This window comes from Phyllobates terribilis, unplaced genomic scaffold (genome assembly GCF_046119375.1).
Source record: "Phyllobates terribilis strain yellow unplaced genomic scaffold, ASM4611937v1 Scaffold_1__5_contigs__length_1240528914, whole genome shotgun sequence".
Taxonomy (NCBI): Eukaryota; Metazoa; Chordata; class Amphibia; order Anura; family Dendrobatidae; genus Phyllobates; species Phyllobates terribilis.
Genome location: NW_027362761.1, coordinates 485,631,040 through 485,652,090, shown reverse-complemented (window position 1 = coordinate 485,652,090; position 21,051 = coordinate 485,631,040). Strand labels below are relative to the sequence as shown.

At 43.9% G+C, this 21,051-nt stretch overlaps 2 protein-coding genes across 3 annotated transcripts in view; one reads left to right on the top strand and one right to left on the bottom strand.

Annotated features, from left to right (window-relative positions):
• Positions 1 to 698: 698 nt before the first annotated feature.
• UTP15 (UTP15 small subunit processome component) lies at positions 699 to 19,102 on the bottom strand. The gene is made up of 13 exons (XM_073679751.1): positions 18,947 to 19,102; positions 16,764 to 16,909; positions 15,155 to 15,247; positions 14,330 to 14,514; positions 12,957 to 13,135; positions 9,645 to 9,770; positions 7,848 to 7,983; positions 6,451 to 6,535; positions 4,875 to 5,027; positions 4,654 to 4,755; positions 3,664 to 3,785; positions 2,722 to 2,780; positions 699 to 1,167 (listed from the first exon to the last, which is right to left on the bottom strand). The coding sequence occupies exons 2-13, from the start codon at positions 16,851 to 16,853 to the stop codon at positions 935 to 937; spliced, it is 1,563 nt and encodes a 520-aa protein (XP_073535852.1). The 5' UTR covers positions 16,854 to 16,909; positions 18,947 to 19,102; the 3' UTR covers positions 699 to 934.
• Positions 19,036 to 21,051, top strand: part of ANKRA2 (ankyrin repeat family A member 2) — a 31,044-nt gene continuing 29,028 nt past the window's right edge. Inside the window, exon 1 of one of the 2 annotated variants that reach the window (XM_073679765.1) lies at positions 19,036 to 19,283. The gene's annotated coding sequence lies outside the window, so the exon portion shown is untranslated. Of the gene's footprint in view, positions 19,456 to 21,051 lie in introns of both variants that reach the window. The other variant, XM_073679773.1, reaches the window with a different exon arrangement.

The window sequence follows — 21,051 nt, the reverse complement described above, 5'->3', positions numbered from 1 at the left end:
GCAAGCCTCCATGATAAAGGCGGGGGCAGCACATGGGCAAAATACTGATGCAGACAGCCACTCACTAACCTACCAATTCATGGAGGGGGTGGCAGTGTAGTATTATACATGCACACCGATGGAATTTAATACCTCATGTGGTATATTTATCGTATACATTATTTTTCATCTTTTTTGCACATTTTTATGCAGGTTGTGGCCAGGCCTCTTTAGTGGTGGCTGGGTGAATTGGGGCGTCTGTCCTGTGGGGGTGCACGTATATACTGCAGGGCAACCCGCCTGATCTAATAGTATGGTCATCATCAATAGGCTGCAAGCCTGACACTGTGCATCTCACATATCTGTGTGACTGGCGCCCTAAGCAAATTCCATTGGTGTGCATGTATGATACTACACAGCCACCCCCTCCATGAATTGGTAGGTTAGTGAGTGGCTGTCTGCATCAGTATTTTGCACCTGTGATGCCCCCTCCTTTATCATGGAGTCTTGCTGCATCCTGCAGTGCATTGATAATCTGACTTGGTGTTGGCAAGGCATTATCTTTTATTGTGATGTTTTTTGAAATGATGGCAGTGCCAGGCTACCCTCATTACCCTGCCAGGCTACACCTAGTCTAGACATCATGTGACAATACCACGCTCCCTTCAGCAGAAAATAAGAAAAAACAGCAACATGCCACCCAAAACAACAGACAGGAAGATGAAGGACTTTTATCTGTATTAATTTACAATGATGCCATCTGACAAAGTCCAAGTAAAAATGAAGTCGCCTCAAACATTTTCTTTAAAAGGCGGTGACGGCTCAACCTTCAGAATGATGAAACTGCGTACATGGGATCTAAAACAATGCTTACATTTGCTTGACATCAATCCATCCCATATAAAATATATTAAAAGTGGTATAAAAAAATATCTGTCCGCTGGTAATGGCTGGATCATGACGAGGATTTTACAGCAATCAAGTTCTTTTCGTCTGAAATACTTGTTGGTTTGGTCTCTGTGGAGATGGTTGTTATTTTGCTTGCCATAGTAGCAAAGAGAGTGTCCATCATCCCCAAAACTTCTAGGAGTTCTTCCTGGTAATTGACTTCTTTTCCCAGGGTGTCTTGGAGCTTCAGAAATAATTTATCCACTACAGATGACTGGTTTATGATGGAAGAATAAATGTCTGAAAAGAAAAAAAAAGATGTTTGGACACTGAACACACATTCGAGAAAAGCCCCAAACCCTCACAGTGCCAACCCAGCCGTGAATGCGTATATCGGCCTCAGAAACAGAAGACTACAAATTCCTTCCAGGAACTCAGGGCCAATCCTAGGTATAAACAAGCAAAATTATCTTTTTGGGGGTTTGGGGCACATCCTCTAATCCAATGGTGTACCAGGCATGGGTCCGTGTACACAGCTACAGCTGTGCCAGAGATTACAGCTTAAACACATTCATAAGATTTTGATTAAGCTGTAGTGAATTATAATACCAGGTACTAATAAGTGTGGCGCTGTGCCCGATTACCACTAAAGGGGACATAGTACCTGCCAGGTTAGTGTTGCTTTAAATGCTATGTATGCCTTCAGCCAGAATTTTTCTTTATTGTTCATTTGCTTCCTAAATTCAAAGTTAAGAAACTTTCTAAATGGTGTTCATTAAAAATGTTCTACTATTTTGCTGCTGCAGTGTCCTTAATGTAGCTGAGTGATCTACAAAAATGTTACAGATCTGACAGAGCTCCTGCTGGCTCTCTCCACTCTCACCCTCGCTTGTCTCAGCATTAGGCCACATGCTCAGATCGGAGGACCCGGCCCAACCGCTGGGACTACTGACTTGACAGCCTCATATGCTTAAGTGGCAATAAGCTCAGGTTTGGGGCTGCTTTGCTGCATCTGGCACAGGGTGTCTTGAATCTGTGCAGGGTACAATGAAATCTCAAGACTATCAAGGGATTCTAGAGAGAAATGTGCTGCCCAGTGTCAGAAAGCTTGGTCTCAGTCGCAGGTCATGGGTCTTGCAACAGGATAATGACCCAAAACACACAGCTAAAAACACCCAAGAATGGCTAAGAGGAAAACATTGGACTATTCTGAAGTGGCTTTCTATGAGCCCTGACCTAAATCCCATCTTTGGAAAGAGCTGAAACATGCCGTCTGGAAAAGGCAACCTTCAAACACGAGACAACTGGAGCAGTTTGCTCATGAGGAGTGGGCCAAAATACCTGTCGAGAGGTGCAGAAGTCTCATTGACAGTTACAGGAATCGTTTGATTGCAGTGATTGCCTCAAAAGGTTGTTCAACAAAATATTAAGAAGAGTACCATCATTTCTGTCCAGGCCTATTTCATGAGTTTAATTTTTTTTTAAATTCTGTGGAAGCAGGGTTGAAAAGCAATGACTGACTTTCATTTGTTCATCATCATGGATTTTTAATTTATTATTACTTTTGTCAGATTCAAGTTATTTCTGTGACCATTGTGGGTTTTTCTTTCATTAAACGAGGGGTACCAACAATTTTGACCACGTTTGTATATTTAAGTCAAAGTCATCCATAGCCTTTAAGTCAATGTGCAATATTTCTTCTTCTATAGAAAGAGAATAATTGTAGCCAAAACGAACATGAGCTATAGGACGTGCAAACAGATATTTAGAGGGTGGAGAAGACCAATTACAGTTTAACCAGTGCTGGTAAATGGAGTTACAAGAGAACCCCTTGGTCTTACTGGTTTTACTTACCAATTACTTTTTCTGACACATTTAACAAGATTGGGGCAAATCGAGGATCTACTATGTGCCTGTTATAAAAAAAAAACAAACAAAAAAAAAGAGGTGATTAATGATACTTACATTTTCTGTAGAGAAAATATCACTTTATAATCTGTGCTAATAAAGATCATCGAAGCATGAAATGTACATTCAGCCATATCGTATGACGACAGTGCTCCCTTACAAGCAGAAAGAAGCAATTAGAAGAAGCTAAGAATATTTTGGCAGTACACGATTTTCTAGGCAGATTTAAAGCTCCACTCCTGGGTTTTGTTTTTTTATTGCACCGCTGGAGTGATGCTTTAAATGTAAGTCCCCTGTCCTCCTCTCATACTCCCCTTCTGGCCTTTTCATCCGTTGCCAGCGTCGCTTCCACCGATCTCCGGCGAAAAGTGGCCTGCTGGCAGTTTCAGGGTTTCATAGAGCGTCACTTTACAATGTAAGTCTATGACAGCCTCGTTCTAGTCTCGTTCTGGCTCTCGTAGACTTGCATTTAGAGCGTGTAACGTGGCTTCTGACTTCCGACTAGTCAGAAGCTACGCTCACCAGAGGTGCCACAGGACCGGAGAGGTGCCAAAAAATGGTGAAGACGCCGGAGGGTGAGTATATGACCATGGGCAGGGGACTTAGATTTAAAACATAATTCCAGCGCTGAAAAAACAAACAATGGAGTGGTGCTTTAAAGGAGTTGTCTTCGATTAGAAAAGATGGCTACACTTGTCCATATGTTGTAGCTGGTATCGCAGCCGAGCTCCATTAAATTTAATGGGGCTTAGCTATTAATACCCCACACGACCTGTGAATACGGTTTCTGAAAGAAAGTGGCCATGTTTTCCTTTTGCTGTACAGCCCCATTAATATTAATGCTTTTCATATATTTATCCTGATAAGAACATGCCACAGAATACTTACTTTATGAGGAAGGTGAGTATTAGGCAGAGCTGTTTCTCATCCCTCCCTGCTAGGGCATTTTTAAGAGTTCCTCTTCGTTCAATTTCATGCATCACGGCCACAATCACCTCTGGGCTTCTGGCCTGAGTGCAAGATAAAAAGAGTCATGGAATAAGAAATTGGAGACTTCCAAGAGACATTGTGTGAACAGTGACCTTCTCCACAGCAGCTATGTGATTGCATCAGATGTAATGGCAGCAAGTGCCTGATCCAACACCTCACTGGTGAGAAGAATGACAGGGCTGAGGGGCATGGAAGAGGGAATGAGACCGAGCTCTGGTACCACCACAGCTGCCAGCACACAAGAGCCCCTGTGCCTGTAATGACAGAGATGAAATGCCCACAAAAGCACTACGACCCCGTCATTCTGCTGATTGGCAGCTGTCAAACTCCAAAACAGTGTCGCCATATGTCCGACACAGGGTAACACGTCACATTCCAGGGTAGGGCGTCCAAATTCAGTCGCCGTCTGGCGGGGCTCAGGCTGCGCAGGTCACACGTGAATCACAATGGCACCAGTTGGGCATCAGTGATGTAGGGCAATGTGGTTACTAGTGATGAGCGAGCGTGCTCGTTTAACCCTTTCACCGAGCATGCTCGGGTGCTTTCCGAGTATCTTCGGCGTGCTTGTATATTATGTTGGAGTCCCTGCATCTGCATGATTTATGGCTGTCACAGGTTATGCACAAATGTCTATTGCAACAAGACTTGCACTGAGGAAGATTTTAAGAAAAACATCCAGCGTGAAATTGCTGCTATCCCCCTCCAGTATGTTTGTCGATACGTACAGGAACATGAGCGTTGCAATGAAATGTATCTGGCAGAAGACGGAGACACATGTAATGCAATCACTTCCACATACTTCAAGGTTTGCAGCGTAATGTTTTGGTTCAGATTATATCATCCTAATGGGAGTTGCAGCAGAATATTGGGGGATAGCCGGCCTCTTACCTCTAATGCAGCATCCAGAGCTGCAGACACCTGGAAACCTCTGAGCAACTGGTCATATTTCCTTAAGTGCTGTTTTACTGGTTTGCTGACAATGAAGTCATCCTGTACAGAAAATCAAGAAAATTGTATTAGATCTCATAAACTAAATGCATTTCTGCAGTTTCCTGTACACTGCCTTACACCACCGTCTTCCTATCCTGCAGGATCTTCAGCCACTTTACCTGTTTAGGCATGTAGTCCTTCCCTTTCACAAACATTCGGTATCTTGGATGTTTCCTTCGTGACGGTTCATTTGTTTTCTTTTCCTCCGGCTTTCGATGTTTTACATTCAAAACGCCATTGGTCATTCCCACCACGATCATCTCATCATTGGGCTGAAAAACGCATTAGTTAATACTGTTACATTGTGACACTAAACATTACTTCTACACATGAATTACAAACATTTATTTTTAGAGCACCATTGATTCCTTGGTGCTGTGCATGAGAAAGGGTTACATACAAGACACAGATATAAAATAAGGTGTAAAATATAACAAGGGCAGACATATAGAGGTGAGAGGGCCTTGACCTTATGGGCTTACAGTCTACAGGATAATGGGTAAGGAGACCATAGGTTTGGGGGGGTTGTGACAGCTCTGGTGATGGTGAGAAGGCAGTGTGCTCATTGCAGGTTGCAAGCTTAATTGAAAAGATGGGTTTTCAGGTTCCGTCTGAAGGATCCGAGTGTGGTGAATAATCGGACGTGTTGAGGCACAGAATTCCAGAGGATGGGGGATAGTCGGGAGAAGGCTTGGAGGCAATTGGGTGAGGAACGTACGAGTGTGGAGGAGAGAAGGAGGTCTTAGGAGGACCGGAGGTTGCGTGATGGAAGATATTGGGAGATTAGTTCAGAGATGTATGGAGGAGAGAGGTTAAGGATGGCTTTGTAGGTCAGTGTTAGCAGTTTGAACTGGATATGTTGGGGAATTGGAAGTCAGTGAAGGGATTTGCAAAAGGGAAAAAGTAGAGGAGTAGCGAGGCGAGAGTGAACTAGACGGGCAGCAGAATTAAGGACGGACTGGAGGGGTGCGAGAGTGTTAACGGGTAGGCCACAGAGGAGGATGTTGCAGTAGTCGAGGCGGGAGATGATGAAGGCATGCACTAACATTTTAGTAGATTGAAGGTTGAGGAAAGGACGGATTCTGGAAATATTTTTGAGCTGGAGGCGACAGGAGGTGGCGAGAGCTTGGATGTGGTGTTTGAGGGACAGGGCAGAGTCAAGGGTTACTCCGAGGCAGCGGATGTCCGGTACAAGGGAAAGTGTGATGTCATTTATTGTGATAGATAGATCAGGTGAGGAAGATACGTGAGATGGAGGAAAGATGATGAGTTCAGTTTTGTCAATACTGATCTTGAGGAAGCGAGAAAAGATGAAGGACATTATGGCTGATGGACACTCTGGGATTCTGGAAAGCAGAGAGGTAAAATCTGGGCCAGAGAGGTAGATCTGAGTGTCATCAGCGTACAGATGGTACTGGAAGCCATGGGACTTTCTGAGTCATACATATCATCTCGCTGGTTCACTGCAGATTATGGAATATGTATAGGCGCTACCTAGAATAAACCGGCAAGCCATCTCTACAAACTGTTGTATGTGACAGTAAGAGGATTTCCATGCTATGGCTTTAGCATTATCTTACTATAGGTCCGTGGTTAATTATGGACAAGCATATTCAAGCGCCACTTGTAGTTTGTAATAACACAGACGAGAGACCCTTCACATACATAATATATGAGCGTACACGTCATACTTACAGCCAATGCCAGGCTTAAAATTGAAGCTGCATAGTCAAAACTATGTACAACTTTGTAGTTCATTGTGCTGTAGACCTTCACATGCCTGAGGAGAAAGGACTGAAATCAGATGGTGGTGTAGTCAATAGCCAGAGAGGAGTACACCTATAACAAATTATTACCCTCAAAAATACTAAGAAAGGTGATTAAAGGGAATCTGTCAGTAGGATCGTCCCTCCTAAGCCATCTATATGGGCATGTAGGTCATAGGAAGCTGAATACAGTGATACCTTGATATCTGTGATCCAATGTCTTATTCCAGGGAAATCCACATTTTTCTTATATGTAAATGAGCTGCTAAGATCTATGAGCAGGACATAGATCTCCCTGAGAATCTGTCTCCTGGGCTTATTTTACATGAAGGGGGCATTACCAGTGTGAGACATGTAGATCAGGAGAGCAGAGTCATTACATGTCTCACACTGGTAATGTCCCCTTTCATTTATAATAAGTCCTGGAGGCAGATTCTCAGGGAGATCTATGTCCGACCGGGGTTGTAACATGGGAAATGGATTTTATGTTCGTTCCCTAATCCCGCCATACCACAAAAATTTAAAATGGACTAAGTGGCAGCTGCCTGCAGTGCCAGGCACAACTACATGGGTGTTCCTGTGCCCGCTTAATTCTGCCAAACACGGGGATCAAAACATCCATTGGCTATCCCAGGAACAGTATAAAATCTGTTCATAAAAAGGAATCTCATTAATTATTTTAATACTTACAAACTTTTCAGCACACAAAAATGTAGAAATTTAAAAGGAAACCTATCAGCACAAAATGACTGTTCAAACTAAGCACAGCCCCTTGTAGGTGGCATAGCCCTAACATAAATCATAGCTTTAGTGCCTAAAAACAAAAACTGGATTTGTCAGAAATAGCTTTTTATTCAAACATGCTAATTAGGTGCTCGGTGCACCCTGGGTGTGGCCGAATAGTTCAACTTAATGTTCCCAACTACTTATTTTCCATCAATCTCAGCCCTCTACTTGCTTGATTGACAGCTGTGGCTTTATAGGAGCCAGAGATAGAAAACCAGTGGATGGGAAGATGCACTGGAGTCCGTGGCCATGCCCAGGGTGCCCCGAGCACTTCATTACCAGATCTGAATACAGAACAATATCTGCAATGGGTTTGGATACTAAATGTACAAGCTGAGAAGTCATTTTGTCCCGACAGATTCTCTTTAATTCGGAGACAAAGCTTATGTTAGGGCTCAGGCCAAAAATAAAAATTCTATAAATTTCCAACCATCTGTTGACAGGAGTTATGTCAGTGATTGGGGCTCTGCGTGCGGTTTATGCTGTCCTATTGGGGTAGGAGGACAGGGCCGGATCCGCACCATTTACTATGACACCTACCTGTCCAGCGATGCAGACAGCAGCCTCTGACCGGAGCTACTCAGGCACAGGCTGGTCACTGTCTTGTGATGGTTTCTTAATGACACCAATAACTGCCCTCCCTTCAGCAGGTCCCACACTTTCACGTATCGACCACCTACAGAAGAAAAGAATAAAGAAGCAAAATGTCAGGAACTAAATACCATAGATCGCAGTCGTGTTTAAACCTTAAGTGGGAAAGTCTCTTGTATTCTGTTACCCATAATTCAGCAGGATGCGCTGCGGTACACTTTTGCAATGGCCACGGTCAGGGAACAACTTTGTAAAATCATGGATGCTCCCAGTCTACACAATGCATCACCATGTGGTGCTGAGGTCAAAGAGAACGATCCAAAGACCCCATTTACATATTCTGTATGGTATCCAAACTTCTACACGATTACCAACTCTCTGGTGCTCTTTTTTGGAAACCTTAGAGGTCGCCCACTACTCAGACAACCCCTTTGTTACATCCTTCAGTCTACAATCAGAACAGCCTAAACTCTCCTCCGGTGCAGAGTCTCCGAGGCTCCCGTGACATTATGTCATGTGAGCCCTATGGCCACTTCACTCTCCCTTCCATTTGGAGAAAGTCAGGGAGCAGCAGCAGCTCTCACTTCTTCCAAGTGTCAGTTTCAGCTACAGGAAGTGAGTGAAGTGGCTGTTGATGGTCTGCAGGGCTCACATGACAATGTCACACGCCTCCCAGAGACTCGGCACCGGAGGAGAGTACAGGCTGTTTTTATTTTAGACGGGGGAATATAGCAATTGAGAAGGGATTGTCTGAGTAGTGGACAACCCTTTTAAAGGCTATGTACACTTTTGGACACAATTTTTTTTATGGTTCATTTTTTGCCTAAATACAAAGTTAAGCAACTTTCTAAAAATTCTTCCTTAAAGTCCTCCTGCTCTTGACGGCTCTCTACTCCTTACTCCTTTCTCTTAAGTGTTGGCGATATCAGCAGGAATGGAGAACATGTCAAGAAGAGAGGAGAAAGTATCTACAGATACAAGGAGGGCAGAGAAACCAGGATAAAGAAAAGGAGGAGAGTGCATAAAGAGAATACAAGCACAGTTCTGTAGATGTGCTGACATATGAATCCGGGAAAGACGCAGAGCTCACATTTAGCCTAAATTACTGAGGAAAAACTCCCATAAGAAAAAAAAAAAATCTGAAATTTAGATCAGGCTGCAAATGGTCAGAAAATTAATGAACTAAGGGTAACCACTAACATAAGTAAAAATAATTTCTCCATGTCAAAGATACCACAGCATTAAGGTGTATTTTATCTCAGAAAGTAACAGTATATCACTGACATATGCCATGACCTAATTATTTGCTGGGGATCGGACTACTAGAACTTGCACCAATTCCGAGAATTAAGGGGCCACTGCTTTCAGCCCTCTCTACACCTTTTTCCTCTACAAAAGGGCATGCATGGCAACGTGCAGAAGTGCCACCCAACTGAAGTCTAAGGGCATCGGCTCAGCTGGTGGTCAGGAGCGCGTCAGCACTTCATGAAGTGCAGCAACAAGAAGACTGATAACTAATGCTCCATTTATGTTATGGCTAAATTTATTTTTTGGTCTTGTGTGATTTACAATTTCTATGCTTCCCTACAAGATATGAAGTACTTTCTATACATAAAATCATAACACTTGACTAAACATATTATGGCTGTAAAGGCATATAGCATCAGTAGCTGGCTGATAGTCACTAGGTTACAAGTGAAATAGAAGAGGACTATTAACACAAAACAGCCGGGCATTTTGGCATACCTGCAGAGACCAGAAGCCCCCCGGATGGGAAGAGCAGGACGTTCTCCACTGGTTGTTCATGGTCCATGGTCATCACGCTCTTCTCTGTTCGAGCATCAAAAACCTTTACCGTGTGATCATAGGAGCCTGGGAAATAATAACAGCAGATACAACAGTTGTAGGAAATAAGTCAGCGTCTGCACGGCACTGTACACATTCTGCATCTACATGGATTTGTACATGTTCTGCGTCCTTTATAAACACGCACACTTGTATCATGCAAAGAGAAAAGAGCCACAGCAGACCCCTGCGCCAAGGGCATATTCCCAGGAGAACTAAATCTAATGTCTCCATTTCTTCTTCCCTCGTATGTCATTACGATGCTGAAGGTTCCCCCAATTTATCTACTGTATGTGGTCCGCTACACCCAGTATGTGTATTCTACACATGATGCGGCTGTCGTATTCAGGTATAGAACAGACTGATTGAACATTTTCCTCCAGACACTTTTTTCTCATAAGTTAAAAAATGGGCAAATTTTCATCGGTGTGTGGATCAGATTTACATCAGTGTTTTTCTCACTTGCCAAAAAAACAGATGGAGGTTTCTGAGGCTTCTCCTGCGGTACAGTTTTGTTGCTGGCCCATTCACTTGAAAGGGAGAGCTGAATCCACAAATGGGATCAAAATCAGACAAGTCTCCAAATTAATTTTTTAACTAGCAGTCCGCAAAGGAAAAAAAAAAACTGACATGTGAACAGCCCCAAAGACTAGAACATGTATGAAAAAAAGCGGACATCTGTATTTTATTCAGTGAAATCCCTTCTCAATCTTGGCTTAGTGCTAATCATTAACATAACAGATATCTGGGTATGCCCACAGAGAAGGCCGCTGTCAGTCACAGATTTGGACTGCCCTCTTTACTGCTAAGCCCTGAATAAATTACCAGTTATACACAATCTCTTCTTACAAATTATACACTCCCTGACAGAAGTTATGTCGCTTACCCATGTTATGTAAATAAAAGCTTATAACCTGACGTTAAATTCATCATTGGTTTTATAAATTACTCTTTTGAAAGCTGAAACCCTCCCAAATATGGTTTAGGTAAAGAAAATAAATTGGCATCAATGCTGAAATATTGATCATTTAATGAACACAGAATGGTCAGATTTTGGCAAGACAAAAGTTTTGTCGCCTGGTCATATAATGCACCCAATCCTAGTTTACATCCTCACCAGTGCTCAGTAAATGATCGGTTAATTAGTGGGTGTGTATACAAAAGAAACCCAGCACCCCAGACCTTCACTTGAACTGCAACTTGAGCTCTGACAACATGCCAAAAATCCACCCTGCGACCAAAGCCTTGATTATCAAGAGGCTGAAGACCAGATCCACTGCAGAGGTGGCTGGCACCTTTAATGTGTCTCAGCGTCAAGTACAAAGAATTAAAAAAAAGATTTGAAGAGACTGGAGATGTGTTTGACAAGCCCAGGTCCGGCAGATCCCGCAAGACAACTGCTCAGGAGGAACGTTTGTTGGTTAGAAAATCCAAAGCAAGCCCCTCTTCCACTGCAGCAGAGCTCCAACAGGCCTGGTCACCTCAAGCCCCTGTGTCAACTAGAACAGTTTGTAGGGTTCTGTCTCAAAATGGCCTCCATGGTCGAATCAGTGCCCAGAAGCCAGCACTAAACAAAAGGCAAATAAACTGTGTGGCATTTACAAAGTCCCACAGCCTGCTAAACAGATGGACGCTGGAAAAGTGGCAGAAGGTGGATTTCTCTGATGAATCTTCAGTAGAATTACACCACACCCGCCACAAATACTGCAGATCTACTGGAGCCCGTATGGATCCAAAATACACCCAGAAAACAGCTACATTTGGTGGTGGAAAGATCATGGTCTGGGGTTACATTCAGTATGGGGGTGTGCGAAACATATGCAAGGTGGAAGGCAATATCAATAGCCTAAAATATCAAGAAGTATTAGCTACCTCTTACATTCCAAATCATAAAAGGGGTCAAATTCTGCAGCAGGATGGTGCTCCATCTCATACATACATCTCTACAACAAAGTTCCTCCAGGCAAAAAAGATCAAGGTGTTCAAGGACTGGCCAGCCCAGTCACCAGACATGAACATCATTGAGCAGGTTTGGGGTAGGATGAAAGAGGAAGCTTGGAAGATAAAAGCAAATAATCTAGATGAACTCTGGGAGGCATGTAAGACTGCATTCTTTGCTATTCCTGATGACTTCATTAATAAATTGTATGAATCATTGTTGAACCGCATGGATGCAGTCCTTCAAGCTCATGGAAGTCACACAAAATATGAAATATGACTCTAATAGCACCACAACTTCATTCATCAATGTTATGCAACATATATTTGTATTTTAAGATAATTATTTGTTTGAATATCACATTACTTTCTGTGGGCGACAAAACTTTTGTCTTGCCAAAATTTGACCATTCTGTGTTCATTAAATGATCAATATTTCAGCATTGATGCCAATTTATTTTCTTAACCTAAACCAAATTTGGGAGGGTTTCAGCTTTCAAAAGAGTAATTTATAAAACCAATGAATGAATTTAACGTCAGGTTATAAGCTTTTATTTACAATGGATAAGCGACATCACTTCTGCTGTCAGGGAGTGTGTATCAATCGGTTTAGCTTCTTCTCTATAACACTTAGGTTATTATTAACCCTTAGGTCGCTCAGCATTTTCAAATTATTTCTAAAAACTAAAGAAGTTATCATCGTTTCAAAAGATAATTGATAACGTGCAGATCGGTGGTGGTCCGACAACTGGGCCCCGCAACATTCTTGAAAATGACATTCCAAAATGGCCCATCAAAATGGAGTGGTTACCGCTTCATTCCTTCTGTTTGGGAGTACAGGGCTCAGTTATTTCCATCAGTCGCATAAAGAATCAAGCAGGCACGGCCACTACACTATTTTGATGAGGCATCTCATTTCACTCATTGCCAGAAACCATGGAGGTCTCACTCGTTATCCCTATTCTGTGGCTAGGTGACAGGTTTCAATACTGGGAACAACCAGGTGTCTTATAACGTCTACATCTTTGCTATAGCAAGACGCTTCAAGAAAATGTGCATATATTCAGTATTTTTAACCATTACTGAGCGCTTTTTCAGGCAGAATCCACCTGAAGATGATGTTGTGTGCACATACATTAACCCATCACATTGATGAAAATCCCTTTCATTTATCAGTCACATTCAGATGGCAGCCATTACTGCGTGTAATATAATTAGCCCAAGACATCTGTGGTAAGACGGGGTGGTCCGGCAGCAGGGGGGTGTTCCGCATACCTGTAACAAACAGATCGTCGTTGAGCTTGCTTGCACAGCCGCAGCGCACGTAGTCTGTATGCTCCCTGTGGGTAGAGATTTCTGTGCCGTTGGGAATGTCCCAGATTTTGGATGCATAGTCATCTGAGCCCGACACGAGCCGAAAATTATCTCCGGTGAAATCCACAAAATGCACCGCTCTAAGGAAATACAAAGGCCATACTGTACTGTGGAGCAACAGCGAAGAGCATTATATTAACAAGTAGTAACGTAGCTGCCAGCATTGATACGGCCCCGTCCCATCAACCAAACTTCAGCTCAGAAACACTGTACAACACAAAGACAACTCAGAAGATGAATCAATGGGTCGACATTAAAGGGGTTGTTGTCAGAGATCATGAAAAATGGACCTCACCCCGCTCCACCCATACAAGTGGGACCATTCTTCTTCATGCATTCAACTGAATGGGGCAGGGCGGCAATGCCAGACACAGCCCCTTGGACTGGAATGACACAGATTCAGAATACATAGTATGGAATTAATTTTTTTTTTGTTATTTTTGGGGCATTGACAAAGGCGTTTAAGAGGCTAAACTGATGTGACAAGAAGTTGCTCCGTGGCATCAGCTAATCTCGGGTGCCGGCTACGTAACACAGCCGACATCCATGCTGCCTGGAGCTCCTGAGCCGGCTCCACTTAGTTATGGCGCTTGGCCGCCATTCATGTATGGCAGCGGTCTCTAGGGAGTTCCTGGACTATAAACCCTTTTGCTGCCATCCATGCCAGGGCATACGCAATACATAATGACTAACTGCTTCCCATGTCTAGAATATTAAGAGCCGAGATCTTGGTTTCATGTTAAAGACCAAAATCTTAGCTTTCATATGATGCCTGTTCAACTAAACGGGGAGTGGGGAGGGGGGGGGGCAACAAATGACCACTAAACCTGTAATTTATCCCATGTGGGGCCTCCGGCGACCCTGTGTCATAGTATTACTACTGAGGGAAAAATTATGGTCTATTCACTTCCAGGGAATTATGGACATTTAGACACTTTTTGTACTTTAATGAGATGTTGGCTCTGACCTTTAGCCATGAATGTGAATTATGCATTTTTTATATAACATTTTGCTTTGGAGGAAAAGGCAACGATGAATTAACAGATTTGTAGAACAATGTAGGAAAAAAAATCCCTGGCAGGGAAATATTTACAACTCACAGGAGTGAGTATACCCATTAAACAAGCTGGACAACCCCTTTAACTATTACTATGACTTCAGTGACACTAGCGCACCATAGTACGTGGGGCTGTCACCGGTCACTGAGCCGCACGGAGGAGGCTTGTGAGTCACTGGCTAGAGAGTTGTTGTACACTACCATAGGAGACACTTACTTGCTATGTCCGATGAACTGTCTCAGCGCGGCCTTCCCATTGATGTCAAACAGCTGCACGACACTATCCTCGCAGCCAGCAGCAAGAAGTCTCCCATCACCTCTGTAAGTTCCACAATAAGCCGTGTCTTTAAAGCGGGAAAACGTTTTTATAGGCTCCTGGGAATATCTGCCGTAGATGTGGATCTGAAGAAGAAAAACAACAATCTAATAACAGGACTGATGAGGCTGAAGGTTCAACGCTGTAAATGTTGTGTTTCCTTTCTTTCTACTCTTAAAGGGAATCTGTCAACAGGTTTTGCTGTGTAATCGTAGAGCAACAGTATGTAAGAGCTGGGACACTGATTCCAGCGATGCGTCACTTGCTGTCATTTGGTTACAATCGCAGTTTTCTCTGCTGTAGATCAAGTAGTACTCAGAATACTGAGCCCCGTATAACCCTGCTCACACCACTGGCAGCTTTCAGCGAACACTGTGCATAGGCAGAAAACTGCCAATCAGTACTGGGGACAATGTTACACAGAGCAGGTGACCAGGAGGCACGAAAAACCTAGTCCTGCAGTGATAATCTCCTGCTGATAAAACACTGATTGTATTGAAACAAAAAATAGCCTAGTGACAAATCACTGGAAAAGGGGCCCCAAGATCCTCCTACTCTGAGATTACATAGCAAAAACTGCTGACAGGTACACAATGCACTTAATTTAAAGCAAAAGATACAAAAAAGGCTTTTAGTAGACGAAGAAGGGAAAATTAACAATGGCTGCAACGAAAATGGTTTGTCGCGTTTCATCTTATGAAATATTACTACCATTTGCCAACTTACCCTGGTAGATGCTGTGACTGCGTAATTACATGGCTCAGCTGGTGAAAAGTCAATTTTTGTTACAGCCCCAAATTCCTTGATCTGAACAGGAGTCTAATAAAGACAGAACAAAGGACAGAAAAAGTCACAGCCGAAATAACAAACGACGTATCAAAAGGCTTTTTCCAGAAGAGAAAATGTCACTTCTTCACCCAGTAATGGAGCCCTTCCTGCATGAAAATCACCATTTCCGAGATCCCCTCTTGTATCCTTCTAGCCTGTGAGGTCTGTGCTGGTCTGATGTGATAACCGAGCAGAACTATCATAAGACTCGTCAACCTTCCTATAAGAGCAGTCGTACTAATTCCTATATAAAAGAGGTAGAAACGCTGGCACTGCTGCCACACTGATACAGCGTTCCATCAGGAAGCACCATAGGGTAAGTAGGAAGAGGGGGCAACAAGATCAGGTGGTGTGCAGCTCAAAAAGGGTCAGAGCATAAAAGTGCAAAAAGATACAAGCATTGAAAAAAAGGAGCGGCACTCACCACTTGTATGTGAATAATCAGCACATTATTCGGTCCCTACATGAGGAGCAGAGACACAAGGAATGAATGAGCTGCTTCACGTAAACTACGCTTCTTCTGCCCTCTAATAATGACCGAATAACGTGTTGATTATTCACATATCAGTGGTGAGTGGCACTCCTTTTTTCAATGCTTCTATCTTTTGGCAATTCCTATATATTCTCCCTTCTATTCTTCCGACCACTATGTCCTCCTCCAGTGATTGCTCTCTTCATATGATGTGTTCAAAGTAGGCAAGTTGTAGCTTGGTGATCCTTGCTTTGAGTGACATGTCTGTCTTGATTTGTTCCAAAATTAATTTATTTGTTCAGATCGATCTTCATCCATCAATCCTCCATGGCTCGAGATCGAGCTGAAGGCCGATAAAATAAGTATACACTCCCAGTTGTGGCCAGCACTGGCTTCACTTATTAGAGCGCCACCTTCCCAGATGACATCAGGAACACCAGCATTCAAGGTACGGAACAGATTGGCAAGCATAATGGATTGCACATCAGTACCCAAAATCTGAATATTAAAATTTTTCAGTTAGACTTCCAAGACAAGTTATAAGTCTTCTGGGAAAGCACAAAACTGCAATGTGGCAAGAGCAAATACTCAAATATATGGTATATCTGCTGCATATACAGGGAGGTGCATAACTTGCTAAACATCCTGGGTCAAACCAATTGCCTGACAAATCAGAGGGTATGTGTCTGCTATTACAGTGATATAAGTATGGCACTCCGCTCAGAATCTTTTCAATGCAATTGTGCTAGAAACTACAGTCATAACTATGATTAATATACCACATCGCGCTCTAGAATTAGAGACATCTGTATAAAGAAATTTTATCCATTATGTGGTGCCAAGTTTCAGACAAATCAAATAGCTCCATCAAAGCACGGACACAACTGGAAACAAAAGTGTAAGAAAAAAGTAAAAACTGAAATTAGATAAAAAATGAACAACAGAATGAGTCTGTAAAAGCTCCTGCTATGAATAATGACATATGTGTCACACTTGTGCCCTCCTGACAATCAGAACCTCTCTTCTGAACATTACCTTGTATCGCTTCCAGTACAGAGTGTCCTGGGTGATCTTCTCCCCGAGTTTCGGATACAAGGGGATGGCAACAGGCTTGTAGGATGGCATCTTCCTGCTCCAGGATTTATAAGGTAACGTGCTCTGCTTTTATTTTCCTCAAACACCTAGAACATTTAAAGGATCAGGTCAGGAAGAGGAGTAACAAAACACGGGAGAATAACAGTGAATTGAATATAAAAAGATGTAGAAGAGGAAATATCAGCTGGATCTGCGTGTGTTACTTGTAGCTTTAGGTCTGTGCAGATTTGTTTATTTGAATGAAATTGTGTTATCCGCATTTCTTATTAATGTACTGACCCCTCAAAACTGCTGACAGCATTAAGACTGGTGACATGTAAAGCGTTTATAACATGTATAGGTGGGTGGACAGACACACTAGTGGGTTTCTCGAAAATCACAAGATATCATCTATCCTATGTTTAGAAGAATAACTTGCTAATCAGTGGGCATCCAACTGCTCAGGCCATCAGCAATCCCAAGGGCTCTGTAGAAGAACGTCTTGGATGGAGCAGAGGGTGCAGGAGCTTGACCTCCGTTTCACTCATTGGTTTTGGGACTGCTGGAGGAAGAGGAGAACATTGCTCCACTATTTGCAGCCATCCTGTTATAAAATCAATGATGGAAGCAGAGGGTAATAATGCACAACTCTGCTTCACTAAAGACGGGGCTTTACAGACCTCTGTTGTCAAGATCGTTGAGGGTCCCAGCAGTTGGGCCCCCAATGATCAGTAAGCTATATCTTTATGAATAGGATAGAGGATAACTTGTGATTTTAGGAAAACCCCTTTAACCATCGGAGTAAAGTGTTTGCTGGGTGTTTCCTTAGTGTGAAGTGTCCTGGACTCTGTGAAGTGACCTCTTCCCCTCTGCTTAGCAGTAATGGTTATTATGATCTCCTGTATGGATGCTGGACCTGACACTCAATCGCAGATGGGAAAGTCCAGAGCTCCAGTAGCACCAGACTTTTGGCTAATCAAATATGTTTACGTGGGCATGACACGCGAGAACGCACAAATGAGGCTTGTCACTAGTGATGGGTCATTTGCGACCTATCTGGCACAAAGAGACGGCTCCCTTCAGTGAACGATGGCACTCCAGTAAGAGCCATTTGCAGTATCTGAATGGGAGTCACTGGCAGGGCTGTGGATTCGGAGCCCATTTTGGTGGAGTCGGTATAAAATGGACCGATTCCGACTCTTAAAATATATAATAAATTGGGTACAGTAGCTCAATGCAGTTTGTAGGGAATATTTTTTCATAAGAATTTGGGAAAGTTATGAAATGTGCTATAAATGTCTGTCCTATTCCTGATCTAAGGGTCTAGACTTTTAGCTGAGATGAATCTGTGCTACAGTAAATTTATCACTTAAACATGAGCCATGTATGGGGGAGTCTGTGTCATGGAAATTGAGGAGTCGGAGGTTTGGCTTACCGACTCCACAGCCCTGCACTGGGAGTAAAATCAACTTGTTTGGATGCTGAGGGAAATGAAAGCCCACCCACCTGCCCCCTGAGTTTCGACATCATCAGACTGGGGGTGAACACATATTAAACAGGGATCCATATGACCCAGCTCCCCAAAAAGAGCCAGACTGCCCAGCACTACTTGTTACTCTTATTCTGCCTATGTAAAATGACCTTTCCCAACCACAGGCAGTGATCAGATAAAGGACGCTCAGAACTACTGCAGCCTGACTAGTAATTCTGTGCTCTGGGCATACTGGGGTCCGCCAACATCACACTACACATAGAGATTATTAGATCAGCAGTGGGGGGCACCAGGGTTATTTATTATACTTTGCTGATATAGCACCATCATATTCCACAACACTGTACATACTTCATTATCCTCATCACTGTCCCCATTGGGGCTCACAACCTACATTCCCTATCAGTATGTGTTTGGCGTTTGGGAGGAAACCCACACAAACTCCTAGCAGATGTTGCTCTTTGATCTGATCCCAGCGCTGCACTGCTAACCACTGAGGCCGTGTGCTGCCCACGGGTTGGCCAGGCAGCGGCTGCACCATGTGATCACGCGGCCGGCAGTATCTGTGATCCGCTGTGAGCGCCCAGTGTGACCGGTAATAGCGCCGCTGCAGAGACAATAACACATCAGCTATAACCCCCCGGTCACGTACCCCAGTGCCCGGCACCAGCACACACGTTTCGTCCACTTCACCACCGGCGAGTCACGTTGCCGGAATCACCCACGCGAGCGGCCATCTTGCTTCATGACGTACTTCCGGGAAGGTCGCGATGATTTGACGTCACTGTCTCCGGTTGGATGGCCCGGGAGACCTTCTGAGTGAGAACAGACAGAATTATCCAACTGTTGGGCAAATGGCGGAACCAGCAATGTACAGCGAGCCCGAGAATACGGGGACAGCAGATAGGGGCAAGGCCGGGTGTCGTGTCAGGATGACGTCAGACGGGAAGTGACGAGAGACAATAATATAACAATAGCGTTCAGATCAGGTAAGTGATGGGGCTGTGGGGGAGCAGCGGGCCTCAGCCTGCAGCTGGCAGGTCCCCGGGCTGCACTGAATGCTGTTATACCGGTACAGTCTGTGCTCCTCTGCAGCTTCAGGTGCGGGTCTTTCCCCCCGGGCCCAGCAGACAGTAGTGGCCATCATGTTCCAGGACTCAGGTATGGTGCCATGTTATGCTCACACCACGTCTTATGTTGTTTTTTTAAACTTTATTAGTCTTGCACAGTAAAACCACTTTTTCCTAAAGCCACTGTTGTGTCTAAAGCTCCTCTGGGAATAACTGAAGTGCGTCTGTGCCTGTGTCTGACCGCTCAGACGCCGCGCTGGTTACTCACTGCTGCATGTAAGACGTCGAGGGGTCTTCTACTATACGACCCCCTCCATATGTCCTAACTGCCTTCTAATATACTGTTATTACCTTCTCTGATTGCTTCTCTGTGGGGTCACATAACCCTTTGTTGTCCTGAAGTCTTGGCTGCCTGCTCTTCTGATCTGGGCACCGGAATTGGACGAAGAAGACGAGGATGTTACTAATAGGCTGAGCTATCTTTCAGTGATTGACAGCAGTCTGAGCGCGCTCACATCAGGCTTCACTCTCCTCTGATCCTGCCGATCCTTCAGCTGACAAGTGCTGCTTGTCAGCTCCAAAGCATCAGCAGGATCCAGGCAGAGGAGGGCAGTGAAGCCTGATCTGAGCTTGGCAATACACGGTGTACATTGCTTTAGCACGTCAGCAGTTGACAAGCAGTATGATATGCTTTCTGATGACAAGCAGCACACATCAGCTGAAAGGCCGGTGCTCCAAAGCATCGCCAGGACCCATGCGGAGGAGGACTGTATTTCTGCGGTCTGAGCATGTGTGCTCTGACTCCTATCAATCATTTAAAGGCAGCTGTGCCCCCATCATATAGGCCTTTTGTTTGATTCCATTGCCCAGAGCAGAAAGAAGAGGCTACATGACAAGAGGTTGCCCACTACTTTTAAATTGATTACTTATCCTTAGGATAGATCATCAACGTCTGATCAGTCGGGGTCTGGCACCAGCACCCAGCCGATCAACTGTTATCAGTGTCGGCTGCCGCCAGCCAGAAGTACTCACTTGCAGAGCTGCTCTGTCCTCTGATAGTGGCCGCCGCAGGGTACTGCACATCCGCCTCATTGATTTGGTTAGGATGCAGATGTGCAGTACCCAGCTTCTGCCACTATCAGAACACAGAGCAGCTCTGCAAGTTAGCACTTCCGGCCGATAACAGCTGATCAGTGGGGGTCATGGGTGTCGGACCCCGGCCAATCAGACATTGATGACCTATCCAGAGGATAGGTCATCAATGCTAAAGTAGTGGAAATCTCTTTAAGGGTTATATGACCCACACAGAGATGCGCTCATAGAAGCAGCCCAGGGAATAAATGTATATTGGAAAAGTGATTATTAGGCAGATTAAGGAATATGAAAGGAGGTCAAATTGTAGTGGAAAAGCCCTTTTTAAGATGCTGAGATAATAAATCGCACAGACCATTGTAGCTGAGTCATCTGTAACATACAGCTGGCGCGGGTTCAGTTCTATTGGTATCAGTGGTTACCGCCTCCATTGGGGAATATTTTTTCATCAGAATTTGGGAAAGTTATAATAATAATAATTTATTTTTTTATAGCGCCAACATATTCCGCAGCACTTTACAAATTTTAGGGGGGACTTATACAGACAATACAGAATAAGCATATCTCATATCGAAAGGAGTGAGGGCCCTGCTCG